Source organism: Bolinopsis microptera, chromosome 1 (genome assembly GCF_026151205.1).
Source record: "Bolinopsis microptera isolate Bmic1 chromosome 1, MBARI_Bmic_1.0, whole genome shotgun sequence".
Lineage (NCBI taxonomy): Eukaryota > Metazoa > Ctenophora > Tentaculata > Lobata > Bolinopsidae > Bolinopsis > Bolinopsis microptera.
This window is the reverse complement of record NC_087072.1, coordinates 5,539,044-5,560,014: the sequence shown is the minus strand read 5'-3', so window position 1 is coordinate 5,560,014 and position 20,971 is coordinate 5,539,044. Positions and strand designations below refer to the sequence as shown.

Below are 20,971 nucleotides of genomic sequence, written 5' to 3'. Positions count from 1 at the left end.
CTACTCATGCAATTGAGCTTTTCATGGAGAAATAATACAGTAGCGTTTTTGAGCTTGTTTTTTTTTTCTCTTTCAAAAGGATTCCAAGTGATTTGTATAAGTGCATATATTGATTCTGAATACATTGAAAAAGGTTTAATCTCGATTCATGACGTTTGAAGGAAGTTAGGGAGCGTTCACATATGATAATATTATTATTATATTCTCAAAAATGCATATGGTTGTAACGATATCATCCAGTGCAATGGCCTGAGGTCACCCAAGCTTATAAAAGAGGGACATTGTTGTATTTGTGGTGCATATGTACTATGTAGTATGCACCCTCCTTAATAACACTAAGTTATACATATAACACTAAGTGGAATTTAGTCGCCTTTTAGATGATGGCACTAATTTCCCCTGACTTGTTAACTTATAAGATTTTGTATTCGTGCAAAGTTTTCAGTTGTCGTGCAGTAAATTGAGTGTCATGTCAGATTTTCCTTTTTTGAGTTGACAGTTGGCTGATGATTCTGCTTTGAATAAAGATGGATTAAAATTTCTTTCCCTATATAGTAGAAATGTAAGCTGGTGCTAATGCAGTGAAAGTCGACGACGTCAAAGACATGAGTTCATTCTTGGCACAGTTTGGAGAAGTGTTTGATTTGTATGATGACATGATGTCTGGTGAGATATCATGCGAAGCTCTTGCCAAAATGTACGGAAAACTGAGGCCACCTGGAATACGTTTAGCACAGGTACTGTAAAGAGCACATTTTCATTACTAAAATGACACTAAGACACATTACATAAATTTTAATGTTTTATGTTAGATTTAATGAAGCTTTTTGTAATGCACTGTTGTACTAGATCTTTAAACTAACACTGTAAGGTACATGCAGGAATTGAGACGGTATATGGTAAAGGGATGGGAGATGCACTAGAAAAGCAAGACTTTGAAGAGGGCCTTACAGAGCTTGATAGGCGATACTTTTTACTGCAGGTTATTACCAGACTACTATACTCCTTTATTAAACATCTAGATATTGTAAGATCAGTATGGCACAAACATGATTTGCATGACAGATCCAACTTTAAGTTAATATGGACTTTCATTTTAATTGACAACTGAGGGAAAAGAAGTAAAATCAAAGAAGTTAAAATATAGAAAAATTATGGACATGTTAAATTGAAGTGTCATATACAGTAAAACCCCAATTTACCGCAGACTTTGGGGGAATGCGAAAACCTGCAATAAATCAGGATTTGCGGTTAATCGGGGTTTTGGTTTTTGGGGTCCAAAATTTGTCAAAAATTGGTCAAAATGGTCCTCAAATTTACGGGGAAAGGAATAACTCGTGGTAAATCGGGATTTGCGGTAAATCGGGTTGCAGTAAATCGGGGTTTTACTATATATCTACTTATTCCAAATTAGAAAAAATGTCGAAAACATAATTTATCTTTTGAATTGAGTTTGAATTGCAGTCTCGTAAACCAAAGGTTTTCTGATAAATACTACAAATTCAATCTACTAGACGTGTTAGTTCCTCCTCGGTAACTCTCCTTTCTAAACAGCTCTTCATCATTTCCACGACCACCACGAATAGATGAGCAAACATCATGAGGAACACAATAAAGTCGACTGCAGGAGGAATGGCAAGCCAGTCATCTTCACCAAGCAACTTTTGTACCTTTTTTCGGTAGAGGAAAAGTGCCATGGCCATAGCCAGAGTTACCACCAGATGCCAGAGAGAGCAATCTGAGTGATGACCTGTGTGAAGAGAAGAAGACGATGAGACACTAGAATTGGGTGAACTCTTCCTTTGCCACTGTGCGCTCGCAGCTGCAGGGCCCTCAATATGAAGCACAGCAAGCACCCAGCAAAACCCGCTATTAGCACCTCCAAAATAACGGGACTGTCCTTGACACCTTTTTTAGAGTTGTAGATTTTGCCTCCCCACACTAGGATACAGAAGGTTATCTGAGTTGAGATTCCTGTGATGATGAGACCGGATGTTATGTAGCTTTTTCTTGTACCACACATTCTTTAACCTCTATAACAAGGAGAATAGTGTATATTAACTGAATAACTATTGCTGATTGGTGGAAGTGTTAACTGTAAAACCTTCAACAAGTTTAAGGGATATATACGAATTCTTATGAAGTGAGACAACGCATCTAGCGAACTAAAAAAGTTAACAATTAGAACGAAATGCCGAGGAAAGAAACACAGAGATAACATACATTACATATGCATATATATAATCAATATTGATAATTCGTAAAAGGAGCTTCATTAAAGTATGTATTATAGATGACGGTAATTTCTTTCCATAATTTATAACGGCAAATCAGTTAAGTTTTGATGCTGGAGTTATGACGATCCGAGATATATTATATATAATATAATATATTATAAGTTATGTGTGTTGATCTTCCTACTTATGTTACGTTTGGTCTTTGAGTCAAAAAAGAGATCATATGTTTTATCAACTATTGAACAATCGATGACTATTGATTATCCACTACTATCCAGAGTATCCACTATATATAATAGAGTACACATACAATGTACCTACATCAGAGCGGGTCTTAACAGCTAGGTTACACGGCAAACACCTCAACATATCTGTTGTTGTAGCCTACGCTCCGACTGACGGTGCTGATGACGGTGAGAAAGATCGTTTTTACAACGTTTTATCAGACACGCTTGGTGAACTACCCCGACATGATCTGAAACTGCTACTGGGTGACTTCAATGGAAAAGTTACTTCAAACAGATATGGATTCGAGGGAGTTATTGGTGGAGAATCTCTCCATAGTTCATCAAGCGACAATGGGACCAGGCTCATGGATTTCTGTGCAGCTAATCAACTTGTTATTGGTGGAACTATGTTCCAGCATAGAGACATCCACAAGGGTACATGGCGGTCCCCCAACGGGTTAACTGTGAATCAAATAGATCATATTTGTATTAGTGGACGATTCCAACACTCGCTACTCGATGTTAAGGTATGTCGCGGGGCGGACATTGGTTCAGATCACTATCTTGTTCGTGGACGGCTGCAAATCAAACTGCAGTCGGTAGCAAAGATCACTGCTAAAAGGCACGATGTGCCTGCTATCGAACATTTGCGGAACTCGTCTAAGGTTCAAGAGTACAACGTGGCTCTTCAGAACCGTTTTGATTGTCTGGCTAATGAGGTCAACCTTGAGGACATGTGGGATAATTTCAAGCAGTCAGTCACTGATGTATCGATGGAAGTCCTTGGAAAGCGTCTCCGGAAGGTTAAAGAACAGCACGTTTCGCAAACCTCTAAGAACTTGATAGAGCAACGGGGAATGTTCAAACGGAGGGATCCCACTTCAAACGTCAATAGATCAGCCTACTCTAAACTAAATAAATTAGTTAAGAAAAGTTGTAAAATTGACGACAACAACTGGGCTACTAAAATAGCGACTGATCTAGAGGATGCTTCTAAGAAAGGCCAGCAAAGGGAAGTTTGGGATAAGATAAAGAAGATTTCAGGGAAAAAGAAGAAGAAATTGGGTATTTCAGTTAGGGATAAGGATGGTCATTTTATTACAGACCCGCACAGTCAGAAGGAAAGGTGGAAGGAGTACTTTACTGAGCTCTTAAATCCTCCACTATCGGATGCCAACCTTGATGACCTCGATGGTGTGCCCTCACAACCGAGTTTTGGCTACCTTTCTTGTTCTGATGGACCTCCTTCTAGAGATGAGATTAGTTATGCTCGAAAGAAATTGAAGAACTGCAAAAGTGCGGGGGTTGATGAGATAACTAATGAACAACTTAAGTATGGCGGAAGTGCTCTTGTTGGCCAACTAAAGCTACTGTTTAAAAAGGTATGGGAAGAGGAGGTGATCCCTGATGATTGGCTTAAAGGGGTTATAGTGGTTATTGGAAAGAATGGAGACACCTCATACTGCAGTAATAATAGGGGTATAACTCTTAGGGCAACATCGTCTAAGGTTCTTCAAATGGTTCTTCTTAAGAGGCTGGATGTTGGAATGGAGTGTCTTCTTAGGGAAAACCAGTGTGGGTTCAGACGGAACCGCTCATGTATTGACCAGATTTATTCCATCTGCACCATTATTCATAACTGCATTGAATTTAACATTCCACTTTATGTTAATCTCATTGATTTTAAGGCAGCGTTTGATTCCATCAGAAGAGAGTTTATCTGGTCAAGCATGAGACACTATGGACTCCCTGAGAAATATGTTAGAATCTTTCAGGCATTTTTCAACGGAACCATGAGTGCTGTCAGGGTTAATGGGGAAATGTCTGATTGCTTCTCTGTCAATTCAGGCACTGGACAGGGTGATATCCAGGGCCCTCCTGTATTTAATTTTTGTCTGAACTTTGGTATCTTTTTGGCTGAGGTTCACAAGGCAATCAGTCATAATGCTGTACTGCAAAAAGAACTGAAGGGTGCTCATGAAAAAGTTATCATGGATATTGACTACGCTGATGATCTGGCAGTGATGGACAATTCTGAAGAAGGGTTGCAGGAGTCCACTGATCTTATCGCTTATTACACCTCTTATGCTGGGTTAAAGATCAACGCTAAAAAGACACAATGCATGGCGATCAGCAAGTGTGCGTCCCAGCGACCTTACACCGAAAGACACAGTATAAAGCTAACAGTGGAGGGAGAACCTGTTGAACAGGTCAGTAACTTTGTTTATCTTGGTGCCAACATCAGTGGGGATGGTACCATTGACCGAGATCTTGACATCAGGATCCAGCGTGCTAATGGTGCGATCCATCAGCTTTGGAAGATATGGAACAGTAGAACTATAAGAACGCCCACCAAGATCCGTATCTACAAGGCTGCTGTTATTACTATTCTGTTATATAAAGCTGAAGTGTGGAACACAACAAAGAAGCAGATGAAACGGTTCGAGGTCTTCCATCTGACCTCCCTGAGAAGAATCTTGAAGATAAAGTGGTTCTTTCATGTCTCCAATGAAGAAGTTCTCAGGCGTGCTGGAATAAAGTCTATTGAAACTTTCATCGGTTCGGCTAGACTAAGGTGGTACGGACACGTTGTCAGAATGCCAGAGACACGGTTTCCCAATTTTCTACTGGATTGGAAACCAAACTATGGAAAGAGATTGAGAGGACGACCCCGCAAAGGCTGGATGGCCTGTGTACTCGAGGATGCGGCTGACTTTACAGGTGTCGATAACATCAGCAGAGATGCAGTAAAACAGTTGGCTCTAAAACGAGTGGAATGGAGGAACATGATACACCGCGACGTAGAAGAGATGTGTGTGATGCAGGCCACTCCAACGACTAGGAGGAGACCTCTTCATGTAGCATGTATGTATGTTATGTATGTAACACATACAATGCGACGAAACAACTCAGAGGACTCAGCTTAAATACAATGTGTCATATGATGCCCATATTGAACTGGAAGGATCGTGATTTTATTTTGGATCTCATATTACATATTTTACCATGATGCTGCCTTTAAACTTTAATTGGCCTAAAGCCTGAGGATATATGTACCACCCCTAATCAGGTTTGACTTTTGAAAGTAGATTAGATTGGCCCACCTTGAAGATTAAACCGCAGTATTGACGGTATTTTGATAGAACTACGAATAAAACCCATATCAGTGAATATCACATTAATATCTAATATTAAACTAGATATTATCCTAGATGGTGATACTTCTTAATTCTAACTTCAGGTTTACTTCTGCTCAACTTTTTCTCAGAAAAAGAAGTAAAAATATCGCTTAAAAATTCCTCAATGATTCCTTTAAAAAACATCACTTTTACTATCCAAATATTTAGTAAAATTCTGCCCTAACGTAAAATGGTAATCTATGAAATTACGTGATTATTGTTGTAACCACATTCCATAAAGGAATAGGTTAGAAAGTTGTCGAATACAAGGTAAGAACGAATTTGAATATGAACAGATACTAGGTACAGGTGTCTGATAGCGCCCAGAAACAGTTATTTAGAAGCCAAAATCCAGGAAAGTTATTAACAACCACCCGGTAGAGAACAAAAAGGGAACTGAGTAAGTTGAAGACCAGCCCAAGCTCTTATAATCCTCTAATTTGTTGTTGAGTCATTTTTCTTACTATACCACAGGTTGCTCTATACTATATTTCTACGTATAATGCATGGAAAATGATATTTGTAGGATATCATGTACAACAGGAACTAAATGCCCTGCAACTCTGATCACTTGTATTATAGACTTATTATAGAATTATTATGTACAGTTATGGACAGTTCAATCATGTGATATTTCACATGTCTATAGTTCAACTAATTGAGTTTCGATTAATAAAATTTTTGAAGCATTTAGTCGAGGGCAAATTGAGGCTAACGAGCCATTTTATATTTTGTTTTCTAATGACAGCTTCCTTCATCAGATCGAACTCTTTCAGAATCCGAAGAGAAGAGGGAAATTGTTCCGATAATTGAGGGAAAAATGAGACTAACAAGTCATTTCTAATTTTTCAATTATATTTGAATAGTAACGTCAATCAAAGTATCCTCTGACCTAAAATACATGAGATAGATGCTCTAGGTCGAAGGCCGGCCCAGGCGACCCCTTTTTCCTTTTAAATTTAATGGAGGGTAAAATAAGGCTAACTTATACTATCAAGGTTTTGTTCATTACTTGGTCTACTGCTTCTTCGGATTAGCCCTTCGAATTGTTTGAAAGTCTAATTTCACACTCTCAGGTGGTTAGCCTCATTTTCACTTAGAGATCGATTAGGTATAATCCCAAGGAATTTCGTGTGCAACATGGATATCAAGTAACTTGTAAGTTGTGACAGTACAATATCTAGGGACTGAAGATCAACAGTATCTGTTAGCCCCAATTTCGCCTCCCAGAGAGAGGGTAGCCTCAATCCAACCTCACATAAGTCATGATAAAGTCTCAATAACCTGCAGGCTACAATAACAAGTTTATTAGTGGGTCTATAACCTGTTTCCGTACATTAAAGTAAAAATGCAGTCGAAAGTCGAATTCTTTATTAACCTCATTTTGGCCTCCTACACGTAGACGCGGCGATTTCTAAAATGTTGAGCTTGAAGAGGATGAATCAATATTTATTGTTGACACATTAGATAGTCACAATACCGAACCTGCTCAAAAACAGGTTCGAAAATAGCCTCATTTCACCCTCTCATTTTCACCTCGAATATTTAAAGCTTAGATCTCGATCAAGTATAATAACTATGGATTATACTTGCAACTTGGATATCATGGACGCAACATGAGAAAGTTCTTCCTTGAAAGCGATGAGGCTAATTCGTTAGCCTCAATTGTCCCTCGCAGTTCAATCACTCCTACTGAGTTTAGTGAGTGAGCTAGGAAGTCGCCGAACATCCCATTTTAAAGCCGTATCGATTTTCTATACGCATATATCAAAAATCAAATGCTTTACTAAAACAGAAATGAAATTACAGAAGTTTTAAATCTTTTGTCGAAAAACGAACTTTTAGGGGTGTTTCTAATGACCAGGGTCTATATCCAATAAGTGACGATATATGAACTTTGTAGTATATTACTTTGAAGTATATTACCATTACATCATGTCTAAGCTGCTGAGGTAAAATTTGTACTGTAGTCAGTCAAACTCATGGCTCATCTACCTCTCTGATTACCTATAGTCCTGAACGTCTAGAATTTGGGAATATACAATTGTTATTGTCACCAACATGTACATTGTACATGATGCTACTAGCCTGTTGGTAATGCTAAACATTACATACAAATCACAATTAATGATAGATCCGTATTTCAATTCCTTTTTATAGTCAAATTTTTATCCATGCTTTATTTGCATTCTTTAATACTATTCTTTAGTGAATATCTTTATAGAAACTGGTTTTTTGCCCAGGATTTGGTATGGGAGTATGAGATATTGTGCAGACCAGATGGATTGATAACCGAAAATGATGCCAAGTAAGTATAGAGTCAAATGAGGACGGAAGTAAATTTATGGTTGGCATATAACTTTACTCTGAGTACAAGCAAAGAAGTTGCGAAATGGAGGAATATTTGAAAAGAGTAATGGTTTCAGGTTACTGTTCACGGCAACCCACGAACACAACTTCTCTCTGGTAAAGTACGACCAGTGGTTAAAGAACCGCCGGGTTAGGGGGACTGGAGTTCCTTTTAATGAGATAGATGTACTGTTGTGCAATAAACCAACTCCGGATGAGATCATAGCAACCCTTCCAACCATTCCCCGTGAGCGTGAGTCTAACTGTCTAATTACTTTTACTGATATAAACAGTCTGTAAAAATAATTTAACTATGAATAACAGGTCATGAGGCCATCTTATAGATCATTAAAACTTGATGATACTATAATTAACGTTTCACTGAACACCTGCAGTCTTTAAGGTCAGCAGTTACTGCTGAGTACTGACGTAGATAATTGTCCACGTGCAAATTTACTGATCCTATATTTACTGTCTGTTTAATATAAAGGAGAATAGTGTTCAGTAAATTCAGTTTGTTAACTTAGTAATTATAGGTTTAGCTCCTATCCAACTAAAAATTGCAGGTTCAAAAATATACTTTTATAGTCTACGTATGGAAGAATAAAAAGTACCTACTTATATATTATATATATATACATGTAAGTTATACAATTTTTAAGTAAATTGTATAATTTCCCGTGGTTCAGTTCCTTGCGGAAATTTGAAGAAGTTCGCAGTTTTCTAATAAAAACAGATCCTGAAACATAATTTGGCTAATGGCTATATAATATATACATATATTAAATGAAAACAATTTTATAAATCATTTATTGATGCCATTATTGTTGTTTCGTTTAGCACTTCCATCCTCGCCATTCTAATGTCAGCTGCAGTTATCACAGGACGTACAGGTCACTGGTCAGCACTTAGCGATAACTGTGGAACTGGAAGTTTCTAATTATCCAATTATCCGCTATAATTACTGCCTACTTACTGTCTGTTTCATTCTTTATTATTAGAACTGGGAGGTAGTTGAGCCTCAGATCAGTCATTACTAACAAAACGTAATTCTCATATTTTGTTTTAGAGTCCAGTTTGGAGATGGCAATCTTTATTGCAGAGTCAGGTCACTCCACCCCTGATACTGTAATATCAGTTTATTTAATAATGTGTTGTCTGATATCAACATGTCTGAACCCTGTTGTCTTCCTCTACAACTACAGACGACCTAACTCGACACAGAGAGTTGTGTACCGGACACTAGCTCTTCTCGACTTTACTCTCTGTTTGTTAGCTCCAATAATGACGGTACAGAATGCTCTGAAACCCGCCGAATGTGGAGGACAGACCCCTAAAGGAAACCCTCTGACTTGCCCTCCCAGAGCAGCGACTACCATTGAAAAAGTTTATTCAGGAGTAATATATCCTTGTCAGTATCTGCCCACAATCCTAACAGCTGTGTTGACTTCTGCCCGACTGTATCACATCAGATACCCACTGAGAGATCCACTACACAAGCAGATTCTAACACTTCTCCTAGTATTGTGTGGACTACAGACCTGTTTCAATGTCATTCCTCTACTTGATACTGCAGTGGTGGTGTGGTTTGATCCTATGCAAGTAGCTACCAATCCTAATCCCTTTAGAATAGGTGGTGAGGTACCTTTTTTGTGGAGTGCTATGGTCCTTATGTTCCCTTCTTTGGTAACACAGATCCTAGGACTTGTAGCTACCTTCCTGACTATAAAACAAATGGAAATCTACTCTCAAGACTTGGCAGCTCAGCAATCACAACGGAATAATACAAAGATAACCAAGAAAATACTATTTACCAACACTGGGAGCCTGATAAAGATGCTAATCTCCATAACCTACTACATTTTGGTTACAGTTGTTGCCATAAAAAAGAGTCGAAGTGAAGTGCGTCTGGTTGAATTGGATGAGATAGGTGCGTGGGGCAACATTGTTCATAACAATTTAGGGCCTTGTCTTATCTCTGCTGTGAATCCTGTCATTTTCATAGCTATGACTCCTAATTGGAGACGTGGTTTTCGTACCGGTGTGGTTTCTCACACCGGTTTCACTGACTAGATCCGTACGTCACCAGATCATGTTTTGCCCTAATTTTAGCAGGTATTTCAACAAAACGCCTCGTATGCCGTATAATGGAGTATGGAGTATGGAATCCTCTCATCTTCCTTTTCTGGACACCTGATTCCTAAACTTTTCACATTAACACTGAAATCAATAAAAACGGAAGAACTTGCAACCTACTGGCTCTTATTCAGACTGCCAAGATAAACTTACAAACTGGAAATGCATGTCATCCATAACCCTTGATTGGGAACCATACTGTGCAGAGGAAAACGATATTATTCGACTGAGGAGTGAGGACCTAAATTGAAAACCTTGATTAACTGTATCACCCTCGAAATGTGTGGTTAATCTGCATTATATTATTGTAACATTGATATCAATACGGACAATTAGCTGTGCTGTTAGAAGATATTACACTTGATTTATATTTTAGAAGTTGCATAACTAAACATACATATGTACATATATTATCAGTAGTCGATGAACAGACAGGGTTATATAAGTTTATTGAGTAGGAGCTATAGCCTACAGCGCCTGAATAGGTGCACAGAAGTCTGCCTTTTGGAATGTGTAACAATATGTTCAATTCGACAGAAGCCGGAGAATATGAACGTATTACTGGGATCAGGTTTCTGAAGAAATATTGCACAACAATAGGGCTACTGATCGGCAAATTAGCAATAAAAGGAGAGGTAATTGTAGATCAGCTGAATTATGGGAGGGATCTGGGTGAATCACGTGCTCGATATTGAGTCGGTTTTTGGGGGATATATTGCCTTGTACAATTTTAGATCCTTTGTAGTCGATTTTAGTGACGTCATCGCACCTACCTTTATTTACTATTAAAATATGTGGCCACATAGCTGATATAGCATTGCGATATTGAAAAATATGTTTTATCGTAAGTCACGTAGTTTCATTCAACTAAAACTTACTTCGCTTAAAAATAATATATAGCAAGATAGTCTAGAGTATAGATTAGTTAGACTGAGCTGTATAAAATACACTTAACAAGCCTAAAACTTTGAAAATTATCGTTAAATTTCCATTCTATTTAATCCCCAAAGTGCCCAAACCTTGCATCCACCCTGTCTTATAAAATTTGGTTTTGTTCTCTTCAAAATCCCAAAACATTCCTAAATTAAATGTATCTTTGCCCTCCTTAATACAATGCATAGACAAGCCAGGGTGTCCAACTTCATACATTTTACATTGAACATCTTATACAAATTTACTACGGTGGCCATTTTATTTAGTCGGATTATTTGGAATAGGGTAAGCCTCTGTCCGAAGTAGGTGTATTCACGTCCACTGTGTTTGCAGCATAACTGGCACAGGGCTACATTATACATGTTTGTCTTTACACATTAATGATCTGCCAGTAGTTATTGACAATTATCTTCGAGTCTTTGTCAAATAACACCGGAAAGGTTTTACTTCCATCACATCTTTATTGTCCTACACCAAGGGTTGCCAGATTTTGTTGTTGTCCCATGGTTGGTCTTGTGAATTATTCTGATCATCTATTAGATCGCTCGTAATCCAATAGTAATTATGATTCAAAGGCATTTTATCTGAATATCAACGAAAAATTATAATTATGACACGTGAAATTCACATTTACCCTATCATATTAGTGTTAACATTTAAAGACGGTCACATGACTTACTTTACTGGTAATCCGACAAATTCGTCCAGTTTAACATGTGCTTTATCGAACACCTGCTGCATTTCCCTTCCAGTTCTATTTACAGGTGTTTTAAGGATGTCTTTAATCTATCGTGCCATAATTCACGTTATATCACGATGTGAGATCTTATTTGATAACACATTAATGTTAAGATATCAGGTATTGTTTTCTTCGAGCTACTTTGGGGTCGGTTGTATGTTTCAAGAAAGGTACTTTAAATGCAAGTAAATTTCTCAGTTTTTTGATAGCAGTTGTGGTTCCAAATGCAGCGTTATCCTTGTCTCCCAATCTCATATTTTATGAAACATTTCTTTAGTAAATACTTTCTAGTTAATCATACGTCATCAACAGTCATTAACTTGTCATTATGTCTCGTTTACTGAGCTCAATCAGAGTTGGTCGTGCATATCGTTTGGACTTGCATCCTTATTCCGGTCACCACAACCTTTGAAAATCACTATTTCTATTATAACCTTGCCATAGTAATTTGAATGAAAGTCCCGACATAGCTTTAACCATTGTCTTTTATTTAGTGCTATATTTCGCGCTATAACGATGCAAGTTCGTCTAGCTAGCGCAGTAATGTTAATATAGCAGGTTTTGTTTTCTTTCTTTTATTTCTTTCTTGAGAGTTATATTTATAGAATTTTATTGCTCGCTAGTTTTCTCATCGTAACAGTCACAGCTTTTATCGTCTAACTATCATATCGAAGGGAGGCTCTGGTAAAGATGAACTTCCCCCTCGACCACTAAAATTCGACATAAAGAGCTATGGTATATAAAGAGCTATGGGGTCTTCAAATCACCGGGTGTATCCTCATTTCAATCTCGTTCCTGATATCCAGTGTTTTGAACCCGTACCTAGTGTACCACTACCACCACAACAAGATATCAAACCTGGGTCACGTGTACTACCAGATATTATCTCTCACTAACTTCCTGGCTATCCTGCTATATGGTCCATACTTCCTCTGGTGGCTGTGCTCCACTAAAACTCCCCAACTGAAGCACATTGATGGGTTCACCTCTGCTGCCGTCCTCTCCCTAGTCATGATATCTAGCACCACTACTGTTTATCTATCTGGTGCTAAAGTGCTTGCGCTGCGCTATCCCTTCTACTGCATGTCGCAGCGTGTGAAATGGATATTGAAAGGGTCTCTGGTTTTCATCGCTCTTTTGCTAGTCTGCTTTGAATTTGGTAGCGTGGCTGTCTCCGGGGACTGTTTCCATAACACACTTAATGTCTTCCCACTCTTTGTGATCTCTGTGAATGAGACAAATTGGAGGATAACCTGCTTCAACCAAGGTTTGGAAAGGCGCGCTAAAGAAGTACTTGACTCAGTTACTAAAGAAGACAGAAGAGGGAGGATGAGTAAAAAGGATTGGGATGAAGATGTGTTCAAACCACATCTCGTTGTGTTCTTCATAACCGCTGTCCTGGGTCTCATCTTGTCAGGATTCGTCATGTGGGAGATATTCAAGATAAACAGCGCAAGGAAACAACGACAGGATTCAAAACAAAAGAGTGGGGTGGTTACAACATTGCTTCTGAATTTTGGGAGCGCATTGAACGCCATATTCTGTGCTCTGGAACTTTTCCTCGAACTGGACTTAAAACCTCGCATAACTGTTAGTTTGATGACTCTGATCTTCTTTCCCATGGTTCTGTGCAGTTTCAATCCTCTGGTTATTACTCTCCGGGGAAGCAAGGTTAAAGAAGAATTGAAAGGATCACTTTCAGATGCTAAAAACAAGACTGTGGTTGCATTGAGACGCCTGAGCTGAAATTTCAGTTCAGCTTCTGCGATTATTTCAGTATCAGTAGGATTTTGTAGTTTTGAAATTGGTTTGATTTATGTGGATATTTTCGGTGATAATAGGCATCATTTAACTTATCGTAATCATTTCGGTTGATTGATTGATTTTTAAATAGCGTCAAATATTCTGTCCTTTTATCTAGTTTAGAATTTTCTCAAAATGAATATATCTCTTCTTCTATATAATTAAATTTGAACTTACTTACTTACTTGTACTTGAAAAGGTCTCCTCCTAGTCGTTGGAGTGGCCTGCACCACATAGTAACTCCTTTCTCCGGTGTATTAGACCTCTCCAATGTATCCTGTTTGTTGCTTGGTGTTCTGCATCTTCTATCGTGATGTTATCGACACCTGTGAAGATTGCTGCGTCCTCCCGGACACATGACAACCAGTTTTCCGAAGTCTACCTCTTGATCTTTTACCATGCTTTGGAATCCAGTACATATGGCGTATGGGTTCCTGGAGAAAAATGACTATAAAAATGTTTGCCCAAAAGTTTCAGCTGGACGGTTTTTTTTTGTGGTTCCTGGGACTATGGACAACACATTCTTGTAGACAAACCTTTGTTACGAATTTGTTCACAGAAAAATTAACTCTTGCCCTAACTAACAGAAGATAGTTGGGTATTCTTTCTTCTGGCATCCTCACAACATGGCCAAACCATCGGAGCCTAGCTGCTCGTACGAAAGTATCAACAGGGGCGTCAGCATTAGATGCGTGATAAAACCATTTGATTTTCAGGATTCTTCTCAGACATCTATGATGGAACACCTCAATCATTTCATCTGCGTCTGTGTGGTATTCCATACCTCACTTCCATAAAGCAGTAAAGTAAGGACAGCCGCTTTTTATATCCTGATTTTAGTTGGTGTCTTGATGTTGCGACTGTACCATATACTGCGAAGCTGATAGAATGCCCCAGAGGCCTTTTGAATTCGAGCTGATTGTTCTTTGTCAATTGTTCCATTTGCACTGATGATAGCACCCAAGTCAGTGAAACTGCTGACCTGCTGTATTGTGAGACCTTCCACGTTGATGTCCATAGTGTCGTCTTTAGAATACGGCCTCTGCGAAGCACTTTTACTGACAACCATGCTCTGTGTTTTGCCAGCATTAATCTTCAGACCCATATAGGCACTGTATTTGCAGAGAAGGTCAGTGGTTTCCTGCAGCCCCTCTTTTGAGTTATCTAACAAGTAACATGGCCATGTCATCAGCGTAATCAGTGTCCAAGAGATGTTTCTCTTCTAATTTAAACAGAATTCAGAAATAAAAAACTCCGTTAAAATGCCGCTTTTTTATGTATTGTCGACGATGTGTTTTTGTTTACAAAAAGTATAATTTTGTTTTGGACGGAATGCGCGTACGCCGAACGGTTTTTATGTGATGCAACATTTTACTGTGCTCAGCGAGTGTAGTGTAAATGAGCGCGCGCACACCCACTAGCCCTCGATCGATTGATGTCATGTCGAGTCGTTCATTAAATTAGCCCAGCTGTACGTGAATCTTGGCAAATAGTATATTATAGATTGAGGGTTTGCTCATCCGTCATCGATCCATGAATGAAACCCTTTTGAAACATGGTATCGACTAAATTTTCTGTTTCAGGAACAGTAATAGAACCACTAGGTAGAAGTGCAACGACCAGTAAGTCAGATTTAAGATTTTGTTAAATTAAAAGCAACAGCTGTAATTTAAATCTGACCTCTACACTCTATTAAAATTAGATACGTCATATTTAAAATGGATCTCTTGTCATGAATAGGGGCTATATAGGCCCAAATATGCACTAGAGTTTAAAGGATATGACGGTAATCTACGTGATTTAAGTTCTCTTCAGTCATTTTACCTCTCCAGTGATAACTGACAGAACAAAGTCTCACGATCGAAAGAAGAAAGTTGAGAAGCTAGGCTACCTCAAGAAGCTGCAAGAACTGAAAAATAAGAGATCTCAAAATATAAAGCGGAGAAAGAGTATTGAAGATGGTTACAAGGTGATTTCTAATTAAAACTGTGTTAAATTTCAGCGAATGGAACATTCAGTCACATTTGACATTGTCGAAAATTAGATGAGAATAGAAATTGGAAATAACAAATTCCACAGTATCTTCACTTGGTCATTTATTCCAACCGTGCCATCGTTCATATGTTGGCTTGTTAAATATCTCCAAAATACAATCTCATACATGAATATAAGCTTCATAATTCGTATGCACAATCTTTGTCTACGTTTTGGCATATTTAACGATTGTCTTCAAATATCAGTGGTAGCTTTGCAAAACTAATATCAGTTATTATTTTTTGCTCAACTTCCTTCAGAAATCAGAGGAAGAGAAAAAGCTGGAGGAAGAAGAACGGAAGAGGCGGGAAGAAGAGGAGGAACGAAGGAGGCTAGAAGAAGAAAAAAGACGAGAAGAGGAGAGAGCTCGACTTGAACTACTTCATAAGGTCAGCTGTTAGTGTCACTAAATTCATCACGGCCAGTTGCCATGCACTGTAGCAGTAGACTCCGGACAAATTCCAAACTAACTGGACGAATCCGAACAGTCAACGTCGTCAGTTAGTTGCTAGGATTGCGCGCAAAATTCTAGAACAGAAGAATACCGATGAGTTGCACGCTTTTCATGCTACGCAGGAGGCAGTTTTGCTAGTCGTTAGATATTATTTCATAATTGCCCCATTTTTTGCAGAGTTCAGACTCTGTTTCCGCTCCAACTGCAAGAATAATTTCCAGAAAAAGCATACATTTTTTTTGCATTTAGGATATTGCATATTTTGATCTGGTATTAATTTCAATTCATCCAATTGATGATTCTGGCCTAATTTACACCCAATTTCGCAGGAGGCTGCAGAAAAGCAGAGGCTGAAAGACTTAGAGGTCGAAGCAGGTTGGTAATCCATAAACATTTTTAAACAAGACAAGTATTCCAACTTGGTAGGCAAACTAATGCCTTTCATTGCTTTATAATAATCACAAAACACTCAATTATAAATTAACCGGTAACTTTGTAGAAGCAGTAAGAATGCAGGAGGAGGCCATGAAAAAGGCTGTAGACGAAGAGATGAGACGACAAATGAACGAAGAAGAAAGGAGAAAGCGAGAGGCAGAAGGTAGGATACAATTTATCAGAGTTGCAAATTATATGCCCAGGCAAGCCTGTCGATAATATTTAATGTCCAGCGGAAATTGTGTTATAAATCATGTCAGCGAAAAGAATTTTTTTCCAGATGCAGAACTACAAAAACAACGAGAAGAAGAGGAGAGGAAAAGAAAGGAGCAAGAAGCCGAAGAAGACAGGAAACGACAGGAGCAAGAAGCGGAGGAGGAAAGGTTAAGAAAAGAGAAGGAGGATGAAGAAGATAGAAAGAGAAAGGCTGAAGAAGAAGAGGAAGAAAAAATACGACAGAAAGAAGCTGGTAATTATACATATTTACCTCAGTTTTAATTACACTACAGAACAATATTTAATTAATTTCTTGACAGACCACTATTTTATGACAACTTATCTTGGCATAGTTTACTATATTTTGGTATGAATTGTCGATCAATCTGTCATATCAGACCTGCATAGTGTAACTGGTAATATTTTCAGAAGCATTAGCGGCAGTTGAGGCAGAACGTCTTGCACAAGAAGAACTAGCAAAGATAACTGACAAAGCTGAACGAGATGTTATGAACAGTAAGCAAGAGGAAGAGAAGGCCCTACAAGCTATCAAAGATGCAGAAGCGGCACTAGAAGCGGCTAAGATGGCTGATGATATGGAGGCTATTGAAGAGGCACAGAGGATGAAGAGAGAGGCCGATGAGAGAGCCAGGACGGCCAAGATGATTAAACGTCTCAAGGAAGCTATACAAAAGAGGGATCTCAGGGAACTTGAAGATACGATCAGAGATGCGAAAAAGAAAAAGGTGACATCATGTTTTCAGAATTTCTCATTATAATAAAAGTTTGAAAATGTGGTGAAATAACAGCCCCGTGGAATTTACATCCTTCAGTTAACTCGATGCATAGTACAGATATCTTACAGAACAGTGTTTCAGGTTAAAGGAGTTGAGGAGCCTTTAGCAGAAGCTGAGGAGCTTGTAAATCTGCTCTACGCTCAGAGACAACTTGAGAACGCTTGCTTGGATAGATCTATTGATGATATTGAAATTGCTATAGAGAAGATCAAATCAGGTATCGTATTTTTACTTAATCCCCAGCTCAATCTTCTAACCAAGTCGCTAAATGTCAACTAAATATTCGGGTACATTTGTTAAGATACCTTTACTCATACCGTCATCAATAGTTAAGACGTCATTGAAAAAGTACAGAATAAAGAGTAAGTTCTTTTCGTGTCAAATGTAAATCTCTTTGATAGTATTCTTATTTCAATCGTGAGGAATGATTTTCTTCGTGTAAGGAATGAATTGAATCTCTTCAGTAGTACTCTTACTTATCTTGATGAATGAATTTCTTCGTTTTAACTACTTTTTGCCAATGATTTCGTACTGGAATGATTCTTCATGTAAACGTACACTAGTTGTGGGTTATGAATTCTCTTAAATAATTTTGGCATTTGGTTAGCATGTAACCATATAATTAGAACATGGTCAAACTTGCACATACAATCAAATAAGACAAGAATATTTTCTGTCACCTACTTTAGTTGCCATTAGTTTTGTGAACAGAAAAATTGCACGATATTCTGATATCGGATTAATTGCAACCACATTATGTTTGTGGTTACTCAACTCAGAGAAACTCAATGTGCTGTGAAGTATACAGTACGCGATCCAAGCTAACTTCCACCTCCTCTCAGGTGGTTTTGATACAATCCTAGCCAAGGAGCTTATCGATGCTGAATACTTGCTCAAGAGACTCAAGAGACTAGAATTCTTGAAACGCCAGATTATGGAACTAAAACAACAAACTATTGCCGAAATAAAGAGTTATTCTCAACCACCACCAGTCGTCAAATTCGTACGTAACACCCTGCTTAGTTAAGTAATAAGTATGTACAACCTTCTCTTGTTCTTGGTTCATGACAAATAACGGTGGCCCGGGCCCCCTGACCACCAAACAACAACAGGTGATGACAGCTACATTCCTGATACTGGGACACACAGCTAAGGAGATAAAACAGTGGCCCCAACTAGTGGTACTGATGGGTAAAACAGGTAAAGCAAGTTTAAAGAGAAGAGTACAGTCATATGAGCCAGATACCATGGCGTGGGATGTGGCCCAGGCATGTTCAGAGATCTTGGCGGGTATGGATACTGGTTCTGTAGCTGACGTTAGTGCGGGAGCAGCTGCTTTTTACATCTGGGTGAGTGCGACGACACTGCAGTGTACTGATATCTTATATTATACGTAATTTGATATCGAGTTACGAGTTTAAGCGATAATTCCTGAGTCAAATTTAATGGCTCTTATTTAATTGTTTGAACCACGAGGAGCACTATTAAAATCTCAAGTCCAGTACTTGGTCCTACCAACACATATCCCCCTCAGTGTGACGGAATGGTAACAGAGAGACTAACCCTACCAGAGGTAATAACAAAAGAGCTACAAGACCAGAGAAGAGCGAGTATCAAGAGAGAGGAATCCAACAAGAACCTGACTAAAGGCAGAACAGTTGAGGTTCTCTCCAGGAGGTCCAGATCTAGAGATAGGATGGAGGCTCCTAAGAATAAGATCATACCTGACAGGTAGGAACACGGTTTTGTAGATTCACTGTGAGGTTTCAAATCTAGATTGATCAGTTTTTCTTTCAAGAATTATTGACTTCCACGGTTGAAAGTAGGTCAGATGATTAATATTACAGTTTAAGGACACGTTGTTTCTAATGTTAAAATACACCGTCTGGATCAAGGTATTTTGTGCACAACTGTGGTGGAACTTAACCCTGTACTTACTTTAATATCTGCTAAATGTTTGTGTAAAAAGCTGTGTATAGTAGCATTTAGCCTAACATCAACTCAATTAGGTCGCATTCGAGAGCACTCATAAACTTCAAATTGCACTGTGAATCGTTTTGGATTATTCATTCCAACGTAAACCTTCAAATTAAGCTTTTTATTCCTCGATTTTTACCTCGAAATGAGAGCCTGAGGAAGCTCTCATCAACCCTTTCACAAAACTAATCCCAGATCAAGAAGTAGCAAGGCGGCAGGAAAGAATCCAGGTCCGAGCAACAACGCTAATAGAAGCAAGAGTACCGGGAACAACGCTAATAGAAGAGGACGGAAATAATGTGGTGTGATGGACATTTTAGATCAGAAAATTTATTAGATTTAGCTATCGAAATTAGATGGATGTTGTCGTAAAACAGTGCAACAGTAAACAGTGCACTATGGCGGAGAGAAAGAGAGAAGACAGAGCTATATTTAGTAGAGTCCGAAGAGAAAAAGCAGTATTTTAAATTTAGTAGTCGATGACCAATTTGTATGATATTTTGTATGATATTTTTACCACAATTATAGACATATTTACAGCTAATATAAATATGAATTGATTGACTTAAGATTACCATAAGGACACGTTCAAAAAAAGGTGGCACTAGAGATTGATTTTTTTAAATGCGTTTTAAAAATAGTCATTGCTCTTTGTTGGTTGATATATCTATCTATACCTTTAGAAATTCGATTAAATTTCATGATCCTGAAATCACGGAGTCTCTAGTGCTTATATCACAGGAGTTATCGTTATTAGTGTGCCAATGAGTCAAAAGTCACACAATTAGAAATGCAAGATGAATCAACACTAGATAATCTGAAAAGTAATATTCACAAAGAAGCCAAAATTGATATGGTGACTATAATGCATGTAAGGAATGGAATGTCTTATCTGAAATTGTTATTGGTGCCAAAATGAGTCAAAAATCACAACTTAAACGTTGGAAATGAGCCTATTTTGAGCAGTGATTATTGAATCATCTAACGTTTTTATTGGCTTTCTATCATTTTTTAGGGTACAAAATAGTATTAAATAGTATTAAAACCAGTTAATATGATTCAAAAGTCACATTTTCGTTAAAGGTGCGCTATTAAGTCACACTATAGTAAGCCTTAAATTAAGTGCGCGATATGACAATTTATATTCATTCTATGAACTTTACTATGTGATTTTTGAATCCATGTCTAAGCTTATACCATATTGAAGGTCTATGAGCAATAATTTTTGATCTGGGTGCTTAAATGATTCAAAAATCACATAAATCTAGCCACCAAATATGTAATTTTCTTTAAAGTGTGACAATTGAATCATATGTAATGTTCAAGTTGTAATGACATTTTGAAAGGAAAGGTAATGAATCGATAATCACATTTCAAAAATCCAACTAAGTATTATACGTTACTGAATACTGATTGATTCATTTGTCACATTATGGAGACAAAATTATCATGGCT

At 38.0% G+C, this 20,971-nt stretch overlaps 1 protein-coding gene across 4 annotated transcripts; it reads left to right on the top strand.

The window, feature by feature from the left end:
* Positions 1 to 554: 554 nt before the first annotated feature.
* LOC134816652 (calponin homology domain-containing protein DDB_G0272472-like) lies at positions 555 to 20,095 on the top strand. Of its 4 annotated transcripts, XM_063825622.1 has the most exons (18): positions 555 to 737; positions 872 to 982; positions 7,887 to 7,951; positions 8,070 to 8,245; positions 15,187 to 15,225; positions 15,436 to 15,572; positions 15,898 to 16,026; positions 16,421 to 16,466; positions 16,591 to 16,689; positions 16,807 to 16,995; positions 17,172 to 17,488; positions 17,621 to 17,756; positions 17,869 to 17,901; positions 18,382 to 18,542; positions 18,652 to 18,888; positions 19,074 to 19,270; positions 19,393 to 19,434; positions 19,712 to 19,783. In XM_063825622.1, exons 1-17 carry the CDS (start codon positions 606 to 608, stop codon positions 19,406 to 19,408), a joined length of 2,220 nt encoding a protein of 739 aa, XP_063681692.1. In that variant the 5' UTR covers positions 555 to 605; the 3' UTR covers positions 19,409 to 19,434; positions 19,712 to 19,783. The 4 variants fall into 4 exon arrangements, with proteins under 4 accessions (XP_063681692.1, XP_063681667.1, XP_063681675.1 ...); XM_063825597.1 differs by lacking the exon at positions 19,393 to 19,434 and having other exon boundaries at positions 19,712 to 20,094; XM_063825615.1 differs by lacking the exon at positions 19,393 to 19,434 and having other exon boundaries at positions 584 to 737; positions 882 to 982; positions 19,712 to 19,905.
* Positions 20,096 to 20,971: the final 876 nt, after the last annotated feature.